Source organism: Ochotona curzoniae, unplaced genomic scaffold, assembly GCF_017591425.1.
Source record: "Ochotona curzoniae isolate NIBS_2020 unplaced genomic scaffold, NIBS_Ocur_1.0 scaffold_4505, whole genome shotgun sequence".
Taxonomy (NCBI): Eukaryota; Metazoa; Chordata; class Mammalia; order Lagomorpha; family Ochotonidae; genus Ochotona; species Ochotona curzoniae.
The window spans coordinates 2603976-2624753 of record NW_024467118.1 but is presented as its reverse complement, the minus strand read 5'-3'; the positions used below and the strand labels follow the sequence as shown (position 1 = coordinate 2624753).

At 56.9% G+C, this 20778-nt stretch overlaps 1 protein-coding gene across 1 annotated transcript in view; it reads left to right on the top strand.

Annotated features, from left to right (window-relative positions):
* The window catches only part of EVC (EvC ciliary complex subunit 1), a 37038-nt gene extending 16585 nt beyond the window's left edge, over positions 1-20453 (top strand). Inside the window, exons 8-21 of the mRNA XM_040966171.1 lie at positions 1161-1319; positions 3310-3526; positions 3936-4084; positions 4939-5037; positions 5850-6062; positions 9641-9750; positions 13722-13932; positions 15059-15265; positions 16195-16339; positions 17633-17744; positions 18617-18743; positions 19219-19312; positions 19775-19886; positions 20218-20453. Coding sequence (XP_040822105.1) covers positions 1161-1319; positions 3310-3526; positions 3936-4084; positions 4939-5037; positions 5850-6062; positions 9641-9750; positions 13722-13932; positions 15059-15265; positions 16195-16339; positions 17633-17744; positions 18617-18743; positions 19219-19312; positions 19775-19886; positions 20218-20335 — 2073 coding nt within the window. The 3' untranslated portion in view covers positions 20336-20453. The remainder of the gene's footprint in view (positions 1-1160; positions 1320-3309; positions 3527-3935; positions 4085-4938; positions 5038-5849; positions 6063-9640; positions 9751-13721; positions 13933-15058; positions 15266-16194; positions 16340-17632; positions 17745-18616; positions 18744-19218; positions 19313-19774; positions 19887-20217) is intronic.
* The last annotated feature ends 325 nt before the right edge of the window (positions 20454-20778 follow it).

Here is a 20778-nt window from a genome sequence, read left to right as displayed (position 1 = left end):
GTCACTGAGGCCTGGGTCCTGCCACCCGTGCTTCAGGGCAGGTTATTAGATCAGGATGAGACAGCGGGAGAGGAGGTGGGTGGGTCGCCCAGGAGCCAGAGGGGAATTGTGGTGCCAGGCACGTAATCCACTGAGAGTCTTGAAGAAGTACAAGGGAGTAGCCTGGCTCCCTGGGCCTGGGAGGGCAGAGCTGACTGGGCCCAGAGTCGGGTATTGGGGTGTGCAGGGTCCAAGGCTGGCCATCCGCCACCTCTTGGGGAAGCTGGAAGTAGGTTACCTACTGGCAGAGGTTCAGGGCAGCTGGAGGGTGCCAGGAAGACAGCAGTGGCATGCGATGAGGAGCTAAGCAGTGACAAGGCCAGACTCCTTGAGCTGCCTCGAGATCCCTGGCCAGGACAGGAGGCCAAGCTGCCAGAGGCACCTGTCTGTATGGCATAGCTTTCTTGCGGAGTTGGCCAAGGATAAGAGCCCCCAGCATCATGACCCATGGCCACAACAGTGTGGTCGGCGTGGGCCTTGCCCCTCCCCATGCCCCGCACAGCACCAAGGCTTGCTTTCAGCATCTGAAAAGACCCAGCCACAGCGAGTAAGGGAGCCGAGCTGAAACGCAGGCACACCTGGTCTTGCACTCGGGTGTGTGAAGGACATGGCCTGTATTTACTACATCCTCTGGTGTCCTTGTCACGGCTCTCCGGGGAATGCCCCAGATACCTGAGCCTCGTGGGGCTCTGGCTCTGTTACTGATGCCCGGATGGACTGAGACTGCAGTGAGTGTTGGCATGGGCGGCCTCCTCTCTGAGGCCATTTGTGCTTTTTTGTCCAGGATGTGGCTAATCGCTTATAGAGATGTGGGAGCTTGCAGGAGGTTCTGGTCACAGCCCATGAGCACCTGGGGAGCAGTTACATCCTATTTAAGAGTTTGTCAGCGCGGAAGCTGGGGGCTCCTTCCTTGCTGTGAAGTCTCCCGGGTGCTGACTGGCGTCCACAATGGCCTGAGGAGGGGGTGCTCCCCAGCTTGTGACAGTGGCCGAGATGAAGTCACGTAGACTGTGGAACGGTTGAGAAGCTCCGTCGACCCTCAGGAGTGAAGGACAATTCCCAGGCACACACTGTGCGGCTTCCTGAAGCGACAGTTCTCGCCCTCCCCCTTGCTTTCACAGATGGAAACTTTCTGGAAACAGATGGAAAACATCCAGCATTTTCTTGTGGACCAATTGAAGTGCTCCAGCTCCAGGGCCCGCCAGCTCGTGACTGCGCTGACCGAGAGAATGACTGTGGCCCAAGGCCTGCTGCACGAGGCTCAGGACATGCAGGCCTTGGTAATGTGGGGGTGGGGGAAGGGAGCGTGACACGGCTCACACTAGACAGGTGGGAGCTGGGGCCTGGGGCACCTTAGAGTCTCCTGGGACTAAAGTCTAGCTGGGAGTTAGAGACCCTGAAAAAGGCAGCAAATCCATTATCCATCCACCCATCCACACATCCTCCCAATCACCCACCTACCCCATCCACCTACTCAACCTTTCCCTACCTATCCACCCATCCATTCATCTAACCATCTACCCATACACCTATCATGGGCCCACCACCCACCCACCCATCCATCCATTCATCTAACCATCTACCCATACACCTATCATGGGCCCACCACCCACCCACCCACCCACCCACCCATCCATCCATTCATCTAACCATCTACCCATACACCTATCATGGGCCCACCACCCACCCACCCATCCGTCCACCCATCCACCCACCCACCCATCCACCCATCCACCCATCCATCCATCCACCACCCACCTTTTTATCCACCCACCCTTCTCCCATTCCACTGCTCTCCCATCCATGCCCCTGCCCTTCCCCCACCCACTGCCCATCTGTCCATCTGGGAAACACGGTAATGCCTGTAGTGCCACAGGGTATGAGGGTACTGGGGAGCCGGCTGTATGCCAGGACTTCAGGACAGACACAAGCTCACAGGGAGCGTTCCGGTTGAGCTCTCCCCCAGCATGCCGTGGGCTCCACGCCAGCAGGTGCAGCAGTTGTGAGCAGTTGTCACTGCTCTGCTGGGTGACAAGGGCCGGGAGGATGTGCTCAGCACCCATGTCTCAGCCAGCTGCCGGTCAGCTCCAGGAACAACCGGGCCTGGTGAGTGCCACAAGGCACCCCAGAATATCAAGACTGGGAACCCAGAGATTCCAGGAACAGGTGCTCTGAGACAGGTGGGGCTGGCCTGCATCATGGAAGAAACAGCAGAGGCCAGTGGAACCCGGGCTGCCCTGGCCGTTGTTACTCTGCAGCTTTGCCTATTCCGCCCTGACGTGCAGGGTCAAGTGCATGGCAGGGATGGGGCAAGGGGACCCCCAGGGTCGTGCAGCACCCACTGTAGAGCCATGTTTGCACTTCAACTCTGAGGGGCTCTGCTCCTCTCAGCAAGCAGCCCACCACCCCTACAAGTCTTGTCCCTCTGCCCATGTCCCTCCGTCCACCCCACCCTTCCTTGAACCTGAACCTGCCATTGGCTCTGTTGCCATGGAGTGTGGGGCTCCATGAGGGAGTCCAAACACCCTCACCTCAGGGGTGACCACAGCCCAGGTCCCATCTTGGCCGTCACCCTCCATCCACGGGCACCTGGCACCTCTGCTTGTCCTCTTGCGCCCTCTACTGGTCCCAGGCTGAGGGCGGCTGTCAGCTTGTTGGAGGAAACACCAGGGCGTGGGGCCGGGGTCCAGATTGGAACCTGGGTTCGTGGAAGATATCCCTCTTTCTCTCCCTGCTCACAACTGTCAGAACCCAGAAGAGCACAGAAAATGGGACCATATGGCGGCTCAGCCTGGGGCTCAGAGACAGAAGCCTGGGGGCAGTGAGGCTTGGAGGAGGGGGCGCCAAGGACAGGGACAAGCAGGGGAGGACTGAAGACCCTGTAATCTTGAGCAAGCCCTGACCAGGCTGGGTGGTTGATCCAGGCAGACTCCACAGTCAGACTTAGGGCATGAGCCAAGCTGAGGCAGCTGGGGGCTTGAGGGGAAGTCAGCTTCGCGCTGGGGGAGGCACCAGCCCTATTCATCCTGTGGTTCTTGCTGTGCAGTGTGTAGCACCTGTTCCTGGCGCACACTCCCACCCAGGGTCTATGCTGGGGTCACAGCCTGGGCATGGCCACGCCGGCAGGCAGGGAAGAGGGTCTGCCCAGTAACGTCTTCTCCAGGAAGCTCTCCTGCGTGCTCAGCCTCAGAAGTGAGCTGTCAAGCTCTGCCCTCGTGCAGAAGCCAGTGCCACAGCCGCTGTCCGTCTGCCCCTGTGTTTTCCTCTCAGGATGCCCTGGAGAGGACCATGGCACGGGTGCACCTGGCCAAGGCCGTGGAGTCCCTGCGGCTGCAGGTGCAGGAGGAGACCCGCTGCCGCCTGGCCGCCATCTCCCACGGCCTGGAGCTGCTGAGTGCCGAGGGGAAGCTGTCGGCGCGCCACAGGGAGGAACTCCTGACCCAGCAACATAAAGCCTTTTGGGAGGAGGCGGAGCGCTTCAGCAGGCGTGAGCTGGGGCCCAGGCTGGAAATGCCCCCATCAGGGTTGGGAGGAGGAGACGGGCAGCCTCCCGGTCCCGGCCCTGGGCCTGGGCATTCACTTTACAAGCAGAGCTGATGAGGGTTCTGAGCCCAAAGATGCCTCCTCCCTGCAGGCCTCCATGACTTGGCAGCATCTCTCATCAGAACCACTGGGAATGTGGAGAAGGGGTGTCTAGGTGGCTGGGGGGGTGGAATGACCTCAGAGATGCTCAGAGGCCAGCCCTGTCACTCAGCTGTACCCCGTGGTCCTGGCCAGGGTCATAGGACCCTGTGCAGCTGCAGGGTGCGTGGGTTGGTCAGGGTACAGCCTGGAGAGCGGGTAGCCCCTGGCAGGCCCCATTGTCACCTGTCAATTACAACTGATTTCCTTCACAGAGTTTGTCCAGCAGGGCCAAGAGCTGGCCAAAGTGTCCCTGGCTCACCACACAGAGAGGATGACACAGCTCACACTAGCCCAGGAAGAGGAGCGGAGAAGCTTCCTGGCCGATGCCCAGCTGATGGCCAGCCCCAAGGAGTTCCTCCAGGTGACTGCCACAGCTTGGTGCTGCCTGGGGCACACACAGCCTGAGCCAACTGGGTGCTCGGTGCCCGTTACCCTGTGCAGGACCTGTCAGGTACAAGGCCAGCTCCTGGCCTCCTCCATGTCACCCCAGTGCCTGGAGCCCCGTCCCTCGGCCACCGTGGCCCTGGCCACGCGGCTCCTGCACATCTTCTGGAAGGGGGAGCATCAGTGAAAGGGCGTGGCCAAGCACTGGTGCACATGGCACAAGTGTGCCCCACATTGAAGGCAGGGCAAGCAGTTGTCCCTGCAGCAGGACCCGAGGGAGGGGGTGGCCAGGTTAGCATGTTCCCTCGGTCTGGCCTGGAAAGGGACAGACACCTGCAGGGAGACAGCAAGTAGAATGGGGGAGAAATCTGCCAAAGCCACAGGGACCGGCCAAAGCTCAGGGAGACAAACAGGACTCCGTTTAGCTCTGTGTGTTTCCCTGGATGAGGAAAGGGGCCACTTGTCCATGGCCATCATGCTTAGCGGCTCTGCTCACAGCACCGGGGCCAGCAGCCATCTGCTGATTGCGCGAGCACTCGGCCTTCCTCCTACAAAATGCGAGTGACCATGTCCACAGCAGTGGGGAGGCCTGGGAGGCAGGAGTGGCAGTGCCAGCCTGCTTCTCTGGGCCCTTGTTGGTGCTGGGCACAGCTCATGGCCTCACTGTCTGGGCTTCCTCAGGCTGAGGCCCAGGCTCTTGTGCAGGGCAGGGCAGGGCAGGGCCTGGCTGGCTGTCAGCCCCATGCCTTGGTTTCCCAGCTCTAGGACAGGTTTGAGCAGATTGGGGTTGGCTGGTGTTTTCTGTTCTTTTATCAGCTGCCTTCCTCACAGGCCTTCCACGGGGTCCTGGAGAGGCAGAGGCTGACGCGGAGTGACCTGGAGGAGCAGGAGGACATCAGAGCCGCTGAGGCCATGGTCACACTCTGCCAGGTGCGTGGTCTCGGCTAGGACGGGCACATGGGCCTCGGGACCACAAGACATGGGGTGGGGTGGGGCTCCATCCATCCATCCACCCACCTCCTCACCCACTCAGAACTGCCTCACGGGTGGGGCAGTGGAGGTGGCAGCAGGCAGTGAGGTGGCGTGGTGACCCGCGGCCTCCCTGTTCACTCGCTTCAGCAGGTGGACTTTGGGGTGTTCTGCATCAGCAGGTGGCAGGGGCAGAGTGGAATAGCATGTACCTCTGCCATGTGCATGGTGTTTTTCTTGGCAGAGAACTTGCCTAAGTGTGCAGGTGGCAGGGGAGGATGAGAATCCTCCCAGGTCCACCCAGGGAGCCAGGGCAGGTGCCCGAAGTGAAGGGCACCAGGTCAGCGGGTAGCTCGGGGATTTGATCCGGGCTGTGGGATCTGAGAGGGCTCCAAGGCAGCTGGTACATCCCCAAACTATGTGTGCAGGTGTGTGCATATAGATGTGTACCTGTGTGTACACGTGCTTACCTGTGTAATTGTGTGTGCAGGTATGTGTCTGTATGCTTGTGTAAGTGTGACTGTTTCTATGTGCACCAGGTTGTGTGTGAGTGTAACTGTTTCTGATACATGTCTTTGCACATATGGGTGTCATTGGGGGTGTGTGCATGAACAAACATTCTGTGCATGAGTGTCTCAGGGTGTGTGTGTACACACTTGTGTGTGACATAGGAGTTCCATCTCTGCACCTTCAGCGCCTTGCGGGAAGCGTGCAAAGGCGTGCAGGAGGCCCAGACAGGCGGCAGCCCCTGACCCATATGGCTCTGGCTACAGGAGCTGTTCGGCAACACCGTGCATGCCTTCCAGCGGCTGGTGGACACGCTGTTCCTGCAGACACTCCCACACCAGGCGGGGCTGCCAGGTGCCGAGTGCGAATCCTTGCGACAGGAGGTGCAGGCCAACATGGTGCGGCAGCTGGGGCAGTCGGACCGCTTCCGGAAGCAGCAGTGGCGCCTCTTCCAGGAGCTGCTGGAGCAAGAGGAGCAGGTGCTGGGGCCTGGAGGTGGGGGGAGGAGATGCATGTTGGAGACCACCGAGGGAATGGGGGAAGTAAGTAGACAGAAAAGAGAAAGGGGCGGTGGGTCAGTGGCAGGGAGAGGCCGTATACACTCCGTGTGTCATGGAGATTGGGTCTGGGGGGTAAGAACCTGGCAGTGTCACCACAGAGTAACAGTCCACAGGGGTGTCCACCCCCTGCCCCCAGAGCCTGGGCATGTGGCAGCAGGGACTTGGTCGTGGAAGTAAGGGAAGGAGGGTGGGCAGGATGAGCTGCCCGGGTCATGCAGTTGAGCCCGAGGTCATCGCGGGCCCTTCTGGGAGGTGGGAAGGCCAGAGTCCCAAGGAGAGGAAATGAGGGCAACAGGGGCAGTGTGTGCAGCCCCCGGGCCAGGATGGGGGGCGCCCAGGAGCTGGAAGACACAGGGAGCAGATCCCTCCGCCAAAGCTGCAGCCCGGCCTGCCCTGATGGAAGCCAACTTCAGGCCTCAGGCACTGCGAGAGGCCATCAGGACTTGGCACAGCAGTGTGAATACAGCATGTAGCCATGGCCACTTTTGAGACAATCAAAGCAATACAGTCCAAGGGGGACTCTGCAGCAGCACTCAAGCATATGTCTTGCTCATGGCCTCCTGCACCCCAGAGTCCACAAAACTGCTCATGGGCAGGACCTCCATGTCCCCTGGGGCAGGCAGGGGCCGGGAGATAGCTCTGGCAGTGCTGGCTGCTGGTCCCTGCAGACGGCCGCTGGTTCCTGGTACCAAGGCCAGTTCCTTTTTTTTAACACTATTTTTTGAAGGGAACATTTACAGAGAAAGGAGAAATGGAAAGCACTCTTCCATCCTCTGGTTTACTCTCCAAAACGACTAACGGCCAAAGCTGAGCCAATCCGAAGCCAGCAGCCAGAGCTGCTTCCAGGTCTCCCACACAGGTGCAGGGTCCCAGGCACTTGGGCTATCCTCTGCTGTTTTTCCAGGCCACAAGCAGGGAGCTGGATGGGAAGTGGAGCAGCCAGGACAATCCAGTGCCTATATTGGATGCTGGAGCTTGGAGGTGGAGGATTAGCCTGTTGAGCCATTTCACTGGCCCCAAACGTTGCTCCCTTTTTGGCAACAGCGATGCAGCTTGGGCAGTTACCATGTGTGGCCTGGTATCTTCCCCAGGAATCTAAATAGAACCCAGTTTATCTGATTCCTCCTAAATCCTGGGTCCCAGGCCAAGGAACTTGCAGCCCCCGGGGAGGGAGGGACAGTGGAGGAAGCCGGTGTCCGTGTCTGGTTGGCTCCCCAGGTCAATGTCCCGGGCCTCTGACACTGGTCGCAAAGGGCCTCTCAGAGCGTGCTGGGCTTGGCACTCCACCTGACCCATGGGAACTGAGGAATGCCCATACATGGTTCTAGAAGCATGCAGGAGAGTGGCGGGGGGCAGCCCAGGAGCTAACCAGGGGTGGGGAGGATGTGGAAGAGGCTGAGGCATCCCTCCTCACAGTCTTCCTTGCGCCACCCCTAAGTCCTGCTGGATGCCAGGAGCAGAGCCTGGCGACCCTGGAGGAGCACAGCCGTTCCAAGTGTTGGGGGAAAAGAAACTCAGCCAGCAGCAGCCAGGCGTCCTGAGGTTGGGAAGACCGTCAGCGTGCGTGTTGCTGGGCCAGGAAGGCGTGCTCACAATGGAAAACCACTGGGCAGAGGGACGGCCAAGGTGTGGCATTCAAAACAATGAAGGAAGACCAAGAGCAAAAGGAAATGAGAAATTATATTGTGCCAAGGGAGTTAAATGGGGCAGGACAGAACCAAGACAACAGATCCGACCCAAAGTGGGGAGAACCTGCAACCGCACCATCCCTCTGTTCTGAAGGTGGGGTACACGTAGAATCCACTGAGTGATGACAGCTGCACTGGGCCAACCGAGACCCTGCAAATCAAGAACTGGACCTGCGCTCTTGGGCACCTCCTGCCTAGATGGTGACCATGACCACAGTGAATCCTGCCGAAATCATACAAGCAGGTGCTGCCCCAATAACGCGGCCATGAGGCCTCGGCACCAAGGAGAAGGGCGCAACATGGCAGGCAGTCGCAGGGCTGCGTAAGCTTTTGCTGAGTGACAGATGCATGATGCTGAGAAATGGGCTTACAAGGTGGGTTCGTCATGCCAGGGTCACAGAGCCCATGTGCATATACCCCACCAGGCAGGGTCTGCCCACTGTGGCCCAAGCTGTCAGTGTGGGTCCATATGTAGGTCAGACCAACCACAGGTCAGGCAGGAGGCCGCCTTTAGGGCCATCATGGCCTGTGGAGATCATGGTCCATCGAGAAGGTACAAAGATGAAACCCGAAAATGCAGAGCTGAACAGAGGGAGTAAATTCAGATTGCAGGGGCCCACGGACTCTCCCTCACACAGGAAATGAGAGGCCACGCAATCGGTGAGTCTGGCTGCACCAGGAAGACCTGAGCAAGTCAGAGAAAGAGCTGTGCTCCCACACACGTGTCCCCTTGAAGAAGCCACAGCAATCCACAGCCATCACAGCCACCAGAGCTGCTCAGCACATTTGTCAAACAAAATCCGAATCCTGGCCCCATGGCTTTCCTCTGCACCTGCAGCAGCTGGCAACGCCCTAAAGAGAGCAAGAGGCACCAGGAAATAAACTTGACCCATGAGTTTAAAGGCTCAGAGGATGGGCTGCAACAGTGGCCTAGCAGGAAAAGCACCAAGGCGCCACATACCTGTCTGGTCACTGGTTTGAGTCCTGGCCGCTCCACTTCTGATCCATCTCTCTGTTAACGTTAAGCAATGGGATAATGTTAAGTGTTTGGGCCCCTGCACCAATGTGGGAGACCCAGATGAAGCTCCTAGCTTTGAATCAGCCCAGCTACAGCCATTGCAGCCATCTGGGGAGCGAACCAGCAAATGGAAGATTCTCTGTCTCTCTCTGTATCTCTGCCTTTCAAATCAATAAATGCATTTTTAAGAAGAAACCCCATTGGGAAAGTTTATAACGCATCATTGAAGGCATAAAGAAAATGAGAGAAATACCAAGCAGTCAGTGAGAAAACGTCATTTGCAAAGCTGTTGATTCCTTTCAAATGCCAGAAAATTCACTTTGCCTCTCAAGGAAACCTAAGTTTCACGCAGAAGAGCCAGGATGGCTTTGTGTAGGAGAGGGAGGGATGGCTAACCCTTGGGGAAGTGTCGTCACTACAAGCGACCGTAGTTAAAGCAGGGGGGTGAGATACAGGCAGATGAAAACCAAAACCGACAGTGTGTACTAAACAGGATGGCACCAAAGCCAAGTCAGGAAAAGATCAATCACTGTGTAAACAAGGCTGGGACAGGAAATGCCTGTTTACCCAAAGGAAAGTAGGCCTCGTCCTCAATCCCCAGGTAACAGGTTACAGATGCTTTAAGATGCACCTGCAGGTGGGGGAACTTGGAGAAGGAAACATAGATGTTAATGATCTCGCAGGAGACTAGACAAGCGCCAACAGAGCGTGCAGTCCAGTAGACCAAGGTTGACGACAGGACTCTGGCTGGGTCTCCCGCCTGCTCACCTGTCTCTCTCTCCTGGATCCAGGTGTGGATGGAGGAGTGGGCGCTGTCCGCGGTGCTGCAGGTGCAGCTGCGGGAAGGCCACGAGAGGACCATCCGCGCAGTGTTGAGCCGACTCGGTGGCCTCACCGACGAGTGAGTAGTGCGTCCTCCCCAAGGGATCTGAGCGTGGCATCCTGGGTGTTCCCAGCCTCAATGTTCTTTTTTTTTTTTTTAATATTTATTTGTTTACTTCTTTTAAGTTTCTTTTTAAAATGTTTACTTCTTTATTATTATGATCATTTTATGATACAGTTCCATAGGCCCTGAGATTTCCCTTACCCCCTCCCAAAGTCCAAACCTCCTCATTGAGTTTCCCTGTGTTATTTCTATAGTACAGTTAGTTCTTCATAAACAGTCATTTGCCCATCATTGCGGGCATGGACAATGACAGAGTCCAACATCCTATTGTCAAGATATAGTAAACAGTTTCACTGGGAGTCCATCTGCATGGCACCCTACACATCTGGATATGATAGTCTCCATTACACAGTTATTATACATCCCCTTAAATGAAAAGCCACAAAACAAAATCAGCAACAAGGAGAAAAAAGAAATTAAAAACACCATGAAATTAAATAACATGATACCAAATGACCAATGTGATACCAACACATTGGTATCTCACACATGACCAAATGAGTATATTGACTCGTACAAAAAAAAAAAAGAAAATCAAGAACCTTCTTGAAGAAAATGATGCTACTATACGATCTATGAGCTAGTGAAGAAGTTAATAAAAAAGGAAAGTGTTTTGAAGAGATGAAACAGAAAAATCCATGAGATATAGTTTCCATTGATCTTTGTTGGTGAGATATGTCTCCCATAGGCAATAAGCAGATGGGTTTTGTTTTGTTTTGTTTTGTTTTTTAATCTAGTTTGCTAATCCATGATGTTTGATTGATGAGTTTAATCCATTTACGTTCAGGGTTAATATGTATGGGTGGTATTTTGGTCCTGTCATATTAAGAATGGGTTGTTCATTGATTTAGTCTTCTGTTGTCATTTTACTAGGATGTTCTTCCCGTTTGCCTTTGGTTTTGGTAGGTGCTATTCCTCTTCTCTGTCAAGAAAACATCTTGAAGTATCCTTTGTAGGGCAGGTTTGGAGGAGGCATATTCTTTTAACTTTTCTTTTCTGTGGAAGAATTTTATTTCATTTTCAAAGACAAAATAGAGCTTTGCTGGATATGTTATCCTGGGCCAACAATTTTTTGCTTTTAGAATCTGGAATATGTCACTCCATTCTCTCATGGCCTGTAGAGTTTCCTGTGAGAGGTCTCCTGTGAGTTTAATTGGCATTCCTTTATATGTCAATTGATTTTTTTTTTCACATGCACATGTGAGGATATTTTCCTTATGTTTGATTGAAGAAAGATTGATTATTTTTTTTAAAGATTTATTTTTATTATTTTTTCATTGGAAAGGCGGATATACAGAGAGGAGAGACAGAGAGGAAGATCTTCCGTCCGATGATTCACTCCCCAAGTGAGCGCAACGGGCCGATACTATGCCGATCCAAAGCCAGGAGCCTCTTCCGGGTCTCCCACGCGGGTGCAGGTTCCCAAAGCTTTGGGCCGTCCTCGACTGCTTTCCCAGGCCACAGGCAGGGAGCTGGAAGGGAAGCGGGGCTGCCGGGATTAGAACCGGCGCCCATATGGGATCCTGGGCGTGCAAGGCGAGGTCCTTTAACCACTTGCGCCACCGCGCCGGGCCTGAAGAAAGCTTGATTATCATGTGTCTTGATGAAGATCGCTTTTGATCAAGCCTGTTGGGAGTTCTGTGCCCCTCCTAGATGTTGTCTCCCAATTCTTCCTCTAGATTAGGGAAATTTTCCCTTATTATTTCATTAAATACATTTGTAAACTCAGCTTCTCTTTCTGCACCTACTGGGACTCCCATAACTTTTATATTTGGCCTTTTAATAGTGTCTTTCAATTCTTAAATACTTTTTTTAGTTTGACCCAGCTCTGCTTCCAGGTTTAGTAATAGGCAACATCTTCCAATTCTGAGATTCTTTCTTCTGCTTCATTCATTCTATTTTGGACACTCTCCACTGTATTCTTAATTTCTGATATGTCAGCTTTCATTTTATTGATTTTCTGTGTGATATATTCCTTAAATTCTTTGAACTCCTGTATTATGTGCTTCTTGTTAAGTTTTACAGCAAGTGTTTTGAATTCTGTAGCCCCCATTTTCCCATTGTCTTCCTCAGTTAACTCTAAGTTTGGCAAAAGCTTTTGCTCCTTTGTAGAGGAGTCCTCAGTAATATTCATTGTTCCTCTGTCTCTTCTTTTGTTCTTGGTGATTGTACTTCTGGTTAGCAGGGTCTTCTCCTTGGGGCAGGTTTCTAAGCTGTGTCACCCACAGGTCTGCAGTTTGATTTTACTTATTGTGATTGGCACATGGCTGTTTGTTTGCAGTCACTTGTGCCGCTAACTCCAGCTAGTTCCAGGTCTGGGTTCTTATGTTAGATTTCCACCATGGTCTCTGCAGCCCCGGCTCCTGGCTCACCAGTCTCCATCTCCTGTGATTCTATGCTGAGGCTGCACCGTTGTCTGTACAAGCTTTCTCCCACTTCCGGTTGGAGCAGTTCCCAGGATTAGCGAGACACGAGGTGTCCTATATAGCTAGGTTGTTGGTGGTGCTGACCTTGCTGGAACCTGTTGGCCGTCAGGTCTGAGGGTCACATGGACCTATTTTGACTCGTACAATGCCATAGTCATTATTATTTTCCCTGCAGAACCAGTGCAATACACTGAGCTCAGTGACTGCTCCCAGCTCAGACATACACAGCACACTGTTGTCCCTGAAGTCCTAAAGCTTTTGCCACACTGCACAAAATGGTGCCTGATGTGTCACTACTAGAGTTCTTGATCTGCTGGCCGTCAGGTCTGAGGGCTTCCTGGACCTGTCTTGGGTGGAACCTGTAGGGATGCCACGTTGATGCAGTTCACTGAGCCAGCCAGTCTTGATGTTCTTACATGCAAGGGGGGGCACACAACTGACCCCCCCACCTGCCTTATACTTTCTTACGGAGCCATGGAAGGTCTGCCGAATTATAAACAGAACCCTGAAATGGGGTGAAAGCAGAGTGCTCTGGATCAAACCTGGAATTAGAATTCACCCGACCAGGTACAAATTCATTTCCTTAGCCTCCATTTTCTCATCTGTCGGGTGGGCTAACGTTGCCTGCCTCATCATCAGTTCACCCCAGGCGTATCAGTGCGCAATGGACAATTTGTGTATCGCTTCTCGGTGGCGAAACACCTTATATAACCCCTCACACAGGTGTGCTCTTGTGACTTTTGTCACACTCAGTATTTTCAACTGCAGCCGAGGTCCACTGAGGTCTCAGTTACCCCTTCTGCTTTTCTTTATTCTTCCTTTTTTCTTTTCTTCAATCTCCCATCTGGCTCCTCTTGGCCTGCAGATGTCTTGATTTTGGATCTGCCAGGGACCATCATGCAGGGTTTTGTTGGAAAGTGGTGTACACAGCTCCCTGCACTGCCTGCTGCCTGAGACCGCTTCTGCGTCCACACAATACCTGGGCCAGGTCAGCACTGTGACACAGTGGGTTAAGCCGCCTGCGAGCCTGGCATCCTGTTGGGCGCTAGCCACTCTACTTGTGACCCAGCTTGCTGAAAAAGCAATAGAGCAGGGCCCAAGTGTCCAGGCCCCTGCACCCATGTGGGAGACCCAGATGAGGTTTCTGGCTTTGAGCTGGCCCAGTTCTGGACCCTGTGGACATTTGGAGAGTGAATCAGCAGAAGGAAAGTCTCTGTCTCTCTCTCTTCCCCCACCCTGGCCCCGGATTTGGACTCAGATTGCTGAGATGGGGACTCAGCTGTAGCCCAGCTGGAGAGGAGTTCGGTTTGAGATGTGCACCGCAGTGTACGCATGTGTCTGGACCCTGGCTAGACTGCGACTACGGAAATGAGAGAGGGGAACAGGAGCCGAGGGTAGCTCGGGGGAGTAGGTCGGGGAAAGGCAGGCAGCAGAGTGCAGGCCTGCCTGGGGGTTTCTGGGCAGTACTCTGACCCCAGCACCCATTCTGCTCTCCCCAAGGTCCACGCGGGGCATCTTGCAGGTGCAGGACCTGCTGCTGCGCTCAGCACTCCGGCGGCTGGCCCTCCGCAGCAGCGCCATTGCCACACTCACACAGATGAGGCTGTGCGGGAAGAAAACGCTCCTGCAGGAGCTGCGGGAGCAGCACGTGCTGGAGCAGGGCCCTTCCCAGTGCCTGGACGAGCACCAGTGGCAGCTACTCCGAGCCCTGGTAAGACGACCCAGCACGCCACACTTCTTAGCATCCCGGTCAAGGTGTTGGGGGCGGGGCAGGGCTGGCTCCATCTAGGGTCCCTCTGTCTTCTCCCCATGTCCTTGTACCATCTCCCTTCCCTGCGCCTGGGGCCTGAGCTTATTGCTTTTTTAAAAAATTTTATTTATTTGAGAGGTAGTGAGATCTGCCACTCCCAGATTCACTCCCCAAATACCTGCAACAGCCACAGCTGAGCCAGGCCGAAGCCAGGAGCCCCAGAATTCTATCTAGGTCCCCGATGTGGGGGGCTGGCAGGGGCTCAGGTGCTTGAGCCAGGGGGTGATGGTTTAGGGGTTAGTGTTAAGGTTTAGACTTAGGGTATGAGGTTGGTTTAGAGACTGGGGTTGGGGTTTGGTTGAGTTAGTTTAGCATCTATCTACTGGGGGAGAACATGGGCAGCCCCGCAGGGTCACCCACATACCAAAAGTTGGAGCGTGGGTGACAATGAGAATTATACAAGGGAGTCGGGGTGGGGGTTACAGTCATTGGCTGGGGAAGGAAAGGGCCTCTGCCATCGCTTCAGAGGTTTCAGGAGAGCAAAGGAAAGGATTGGTAAGTCCCAGTGCCAAGGTTGAGGCCCAGGCATACCGGATCCAGGGTCACTCATGGCGCCCTGAGCCCTGGGAGCGGCTGCTGGATGTCCACACACAGGTGAGTCGCTGTCCCTTAGCTCTGCCAGGGGAGCTTGGGGAACTGGACAGGACATGACCCTGGCTCTGAGTCCCCTCACTTCCTGTGAGGACTGGCAGTCCCCCCAGTGTCCTGTGCACCTGCTGGGCCATCTGCACACGACTCATGCACGCAGATCTCCTTCCCAGCCTGGCGTGGCTGCTCACTTCCCAGAAGTTCTTGCATGTTCTAGAAGAGCCCTGGTGTTCTAGAAAAGCCAGCAAGGTCCCTTTGCGTGAGTGCCCATAGAGGGTGGGCATACAGTTGGTGTCTAATGACTGCCTCTGGAAGGGGCTAAGGAGCATGCACAGAAGCCTCTCCGGCCTGGGACTTGGCCAGCCCAGAAGCTGCCACCTCCCGCCCCTGTCGCCCGCATCCCAGGGCAGGCTGCAGATTCACAGTGCTTGTCCTCCAGGAGGCACGTGTCCTGGAGGAGGCCGGCCGGCTGGAGGCGGACACGCAGCAGACGCGGCTGCAGCTGCAGCAGCAGCTCCTGGCGGAGGCCCGGGATGTCGGGCAGCTGTTGCAGCAGCACATGGAGCAAGCCATCGGACAGGCGCTGCTGGGGCAGGCGCGCCATGCGGCCTCCCGGAGCCGGGCCAAGGACAGGGATGGCTTCAAGGTATGCACAGGTTCCCCATGTCCCAGAGCCGACCTAGGGGCGGGAAACGGTGCTGGCGTGGGGTAGTCAGGACATGGGTACTTGGCAGGGTTCTGAGTTCTCCAAGTCTTGCATGGTGAACATTGTCCTGTTTCCCATTGCTCAGATGGTAAGACTGAGACACATCCAAAGCCTCCTTATAGTGGCAGGTCCTGGCTGTGTAGCCGGGACCATGCATTATCTGTGTCTGTTCGGCTGCCCCCCTCTAGCCTGAGGGAAAGGTAAGACGCCCCCACTCGTGTCAGATGGTGCACAGGATGTCCCTGGCAGACTTCAGAGGTGGCCGCAGGCGTGTGTCCTTGTCCCTGTCCCAGGCCATGTGGACGTCCGCAGCAGCGTTCACACACTGAAATCGTTGTCAACTTAGGCACCAGCCTGCACAGGTTTGGGCCTTCCATGCCCTGCCTGTGGCGACCTTGGCACAGCCAGGCCTTGCGTGGCCTGAGGGCTTATCAGCACAGCAGCGACGGCCCGCACCTTACGGCCCTAAACATGCAGGCACCTTGGGTCACGGGAGCATCAGGGCTCTGTCTGCCTGGCGCCATCGGGAAGGCCTCCATCATGCCTGGAAGTTCTCCAAGCTTGGCCCGCAGTGGGCGCTTGCTGCCAGCGCACGGGATGGGGTGTGAGGACACACCTCGGCCTCTGCTGGAGCAGGAGCCTGCCTTCCATTCCCCCAACACCCTCAGGGGCTGCTCGGAGCTCAGTGCTTGGGGAAGGGTCCAGGGCCCGCAGCGGCTGCTGAGGGTGGGAGCCGCTGGGGTCCCCTGGGAAAGCAGAGCGGTTGTGCTGGTATAGACCAGCCGCTACCCCTTGTCTGCTCTCTGACTTAGCCAGGCGGGGAGGAGGGGGCAAGTCCACTGACCACCCTGCTGTCATGGTCCCCACAGAGGACACTGCTGGAGGCGGCCGTGGAGAGCGTGTACGTGAGCGGTGCCAGCGTCGGCCGCCTGGTGCAGGACTATTACCAGCAGGTGGGGCGTGTCCTGCAGGAGCACGGGGAGAGGAGGCTGGCACAGCTGCGCAGCCTGCAGGGTACGGCAGGTGGGAAATGACTGAGGACGGTTGCGTTTTCTTAGTAGATTTTATCCCCTCCCTCACCCCCAAAGACACACACACACACACACACACACACACACACACACACACACACACACGCACCCAGTGCAAGCATGCAAGCACATAGCATGTGTATACACTGATGTTCACAGCCATGTGCACATACCGACACAATATACATGCATGCTTATATAAACACATGTGCAGGGCATATGTACACACCCACACACGCATGTACAACATACACATGCATGCCCACAGTGCACACCTACATGCACACTTGCAGGCATGCACATATACACGCACATGTGTGTGCGTGCACACATGTGTCACCACAATACCTGTACGCACAGCAGGTGTCTTTCAGTGCATCAGTCGGGACAAGAACAGGAGTGGGGCCACTGCCGCTCAGGCAGGCCAACTGAATGAAACGAGCTTGTTGCTGAGCTGCTGGCGGCAGAGCGCTAGAGCCCTCATTGTGCCAGGTGGCCTGAAGTCAGGAAGGCCAGGGCAAAGATGCGCCGAGCCGGAAGATCCCCGCGGGCTCTGGGCCATGACGCCCAAGGGGCTGATGGGAAGGGCAGTGTTCCCGGCTGCCATAGTCGCACACGAGGAGGACCACTCCCCAGTCCATTCTGGGTCGTACCTCCCCCACACTCGGCCTCTGAGTAGGGAGACAGGGTGCTCAGGTGGGCTCTGCCCCACGTAGGATGGGGCTTAGTCCACATGCTCCCTTAGTCTTTAGAGTTAACCCCCAGAAACCCCCCAAGTTAAGCCTCAAGAGCTGGAAGGTTCTGACTGGCCAGTGGTCCTAGGATGTCCCACAGCTGCTGTAGTGGAAACAGCCCAGAGCCGCTGAGTAGGGAGGAATTTGGACCCCTGTGGTTCACTGTCCAAGCCAGGACTCTCCTGGGGCCAAGGTGATGCTGCCCTGAGCCCAGCTTGGGCACACCAGCATCCCTGACTGCTTTGTTCCCCAAACCCAAGGGTTCTATGGCAGCTGCACCAGTGAACTAGAAGCAGTGCCAAGAAATAGCAGTAGTGCCAGCTCCCAGGGGAGGACTGGGGACAGCCCTGGCAGGTACAAGCTGCCCGTGCCCACTGAGTCCTTTGGCACGAGGCTGGGACTCTGAGGGTAGAAGCTGCCTGGTTGCCTCTCTGCTTCTCCATGCACCGCGGAGAGGGATTTGGACCATCTCCAGGAGCAGGTGCACCATGCTCACCTCCCGGCGTACACCTGACTGACGGCCACATGTTCAACCATGGCAGGTGAGAGAACGGAAAGCTACAAACAGCGGAAAATGGAAGAAGGCCGCGAGCCACCGACAGGGAACGGGCTGGCTGCTGGAGTGCTCGGTGCTTCACAGGCTGTACATGACAGGTGAAGTCCCGGCTGCACCTGTGGGGCCCCGTGCTACGTGTTCTGTCTGCTGTGCCCTCAGGAGTAGACTCTGCCTGCCTCGTCTCCTGCCTGTCCATGCGAGGAGGCCTGGAGCCTTTGTGCCACTTCCTCCTCAGTGCACAGCACCTGGCACAGATCAGTGGGCACGTCCAGTCATGCCAATTGGCATTCCCAGCCCTGGTCTGGCCCTGCAGCAGGCGTCACAGGGGGCATGTGGGGTACAGGCTGTTGACCCAGGAGGCAGCCCCAGGAAGCCCAGGATAGGCAGCAGGGGGTAAGGCCAAGGCGAGTATGTCTGTAACAGCAACCATGCGTGTGGCCTTCTGCAGTGCCCAGTCAAGGTGTCGGCGGCAAGGCCGTGCCTAGGGGAGGCTCTGCCAGGTCACCTGTCTTAAACCGTCACGAGGGAAGAAGCAGGGGGAGTGACAGGAGCAGGGTCACGGGTTTTAATGCTGCCATTTGCTGCGGGCTGGAGGTCAGCTGAGCCGGCAAGGGCCTCCGAGAAGGAGATGGGACTGCCTGGGGACAGGGCCTGGCTTTTATCCCACCTGGGACAGAGCTGGGCTGGGAATGTGGAGCTCAGGACCTCACAAGGGTGACTGAGTTTAAAAGTGAGAAGATCGCAGGCCTGTTAGGGGCCCAGACGGCGTGCTGCCTCTTTGCTCGGCTCTATTGCAGCTGCATGGTCCAGCTGGGCCTGCCCTCTGTCAGCCTCAGGGTCTGACTGGGTGTTCCCAAAGGCCAGGCTGCTCTGGATGCGACCAAGGTTTGCAGAGCCATGGCCCCTGCAGGCCCCTAGGAAGGTTCTGGTGGGGTTCTTTGCTCAGCTGCCGGCTCCACCCTCCCCCCAGGATGCTGTCCCGGCAGGCACGCTTCCTGGCCCAGTTCACCGTGCACCAGCAGGTGCGCCTGGATGCCTACCAGCAGAAAGCCCAGGCCATAGACAACCTGGAAGCCCAGCTCGAGACCCAGCTGCAGGTACCACTTCCCAGGGCAGCAGTCAGAGAAGCTGAGCCGCATCAGGCCGACCCCGCGATGGCCCCCATGCCTGCCTCTGTCTCTCTCCCTCTCTCTCCCTCTCCCCATGGCCTCGTTGCCCCACTGGGTCACTCTGGCCGAGGCTGCCATGCGGGCTTCCACATGACCACCAGCCCCCTGGGGCTGTTAACCCGTCCAGTCCGGGAAAGCCAGTGTTCCCCAGCGTGCAGAGCACCACAGGTGGGCGGCCACTCGGGGTCCAGCCACACTGCAGAGTTCTGTGCTGTCCACCCCCTGCTGGCAGAAGATGAGAACTGCAGGGATGGCCTGACAGGAATTGATCCAGGACTCTCCCACCCATGCCAGCCGCTCTGGCTGGGTTCTCCCCACGTGGGAACCCCCCGCAACTGTCCCTCGTAAGAGTGGGGTGGAGGGCAGCAGGTAGCCCAGCAGAGCCTCTCCTGTTTGCACCCAGGAGGCCGAGCAGAACTTCCTGTCTGAGCTGGCCGCCTTGGCCCGGGTGCCGCTTGCAGACAGCCAGCTGTTCCCTACGAAGCGCAGGCTGCCAGGTGAGTCAGGACGTGGCGCCATGGTGCCTGGAACCACGGGCTCCCTGTCGCCCGCAGGCACCCTGCTTACCCTCACTGGGCTTTCGTCAGCACATGGGAGGCTGCAACAATGCCCGCGGGCCCGAGAGCATCAGCCCCGTCTCAGCTCTATTTTCTAGTCTGTGAAATGGGTGAGGAGCCCTCCTCCCCAGCCGGAACATCACTGTCCTGTGTGTCACTGCACCAAGGGCTGGAGGGCTGCAGGGTGGAGGAGGCCACAGGGAGTGGCCATGCGGGCTTGGCAAAGGCCCAGCGTCTCCCTGGCACACATCTTCCCTGAGTGCTGAATGCTGTGATATTGCCAAGCAGGGAGCCAGCCTGGGTGGGCTTGAGGCCCCCGGGTTGCAGAGGCCCCGGGGCTGCGGGCTTGGGGGCCGCAGGCTGCAGCCATGGAGCCACACCAGCGTTACATGTTATCCACAGAAAAGCCGCTCAGGACCAAAAGGAAGAGGCCCCCACCCGCGGAAAGGGGGGACCCGGGAGCACCCCTGCGTGAGGAGCAGGCCTCTGTGGAGCAGCCCGCGGCAGTGCTCAGGTACAAGGGAGGGGCCCCGCGTAGCCCCCGTGCTCCTTGCTGAGCACTCGCACAGTGCCCGGAGTCCCCAGGGCCAGCCGTCGGCCGCTTCGCAGTGGGGTTTGAGCCGGGTCAGCCCTGGATGCCTCTCTGGCGGAAGCCAGCATGTCTTCCCCATTGCTCCCAGCCCCCACACTTTGGAGGGGACCGGGGGCAGTTCATGTGAGCCTGTAAAGCACTTGGGTCCCCGGTGGCTGCCGATCCATGTCATGTGGCCCCCAGGGGCAGCCGTGGGCCCGGGGCACGGGCCTGAGCTCCTGAGCCCACTGTGTCCTGCCCTGTGTCTGTGCAGCAAGAGGCTGAGTCAGCAGGAAAACGAAGCTGCCGAGGGTGAGGGCTCCAAGGAGACGCTGAAGAAGAGCAGTGGCTTGGAGCTCAGGGCCGCCTCCCGCCGCGGGGACCCAGCCTGAAGCCCTGCTCCTGGGAGATGGGGCTGCCTTGACGGGGCACAGGACAGACTCTGCTTCCTGCCATCACCTCCTACGCAACACAGCATGGCTGGGGCGGTTTGTGTCGCTGTTAGGATCTGAGATGACGACAGGAAGTCCTTCGAATGAGGCGCCTGTGGGTCTGCGTGGTGCCCAGCCCTGCCCCTCCGTCTCCTCCTTCCCCTTGGCTGACCTTCCATTACCCAGCTCCACCCTGGCAATGCTCCCATTCGCAGCCTTCCTGGTTCTGCATTTTTCCATTCTGTGACCCCTGCAGTCTTGGCTCTGACAACCTGGATGCGGATCTTGAATTGCTGGGGTACCTCACAGGGTCAGGACACCTCCCCCAGCATCCGCCGCCTGCTCAGCAGGCACCTGTCCAGCTCCACCTGAGGTAGGAGCGGGCTCTCCTGCCATACAGCAGC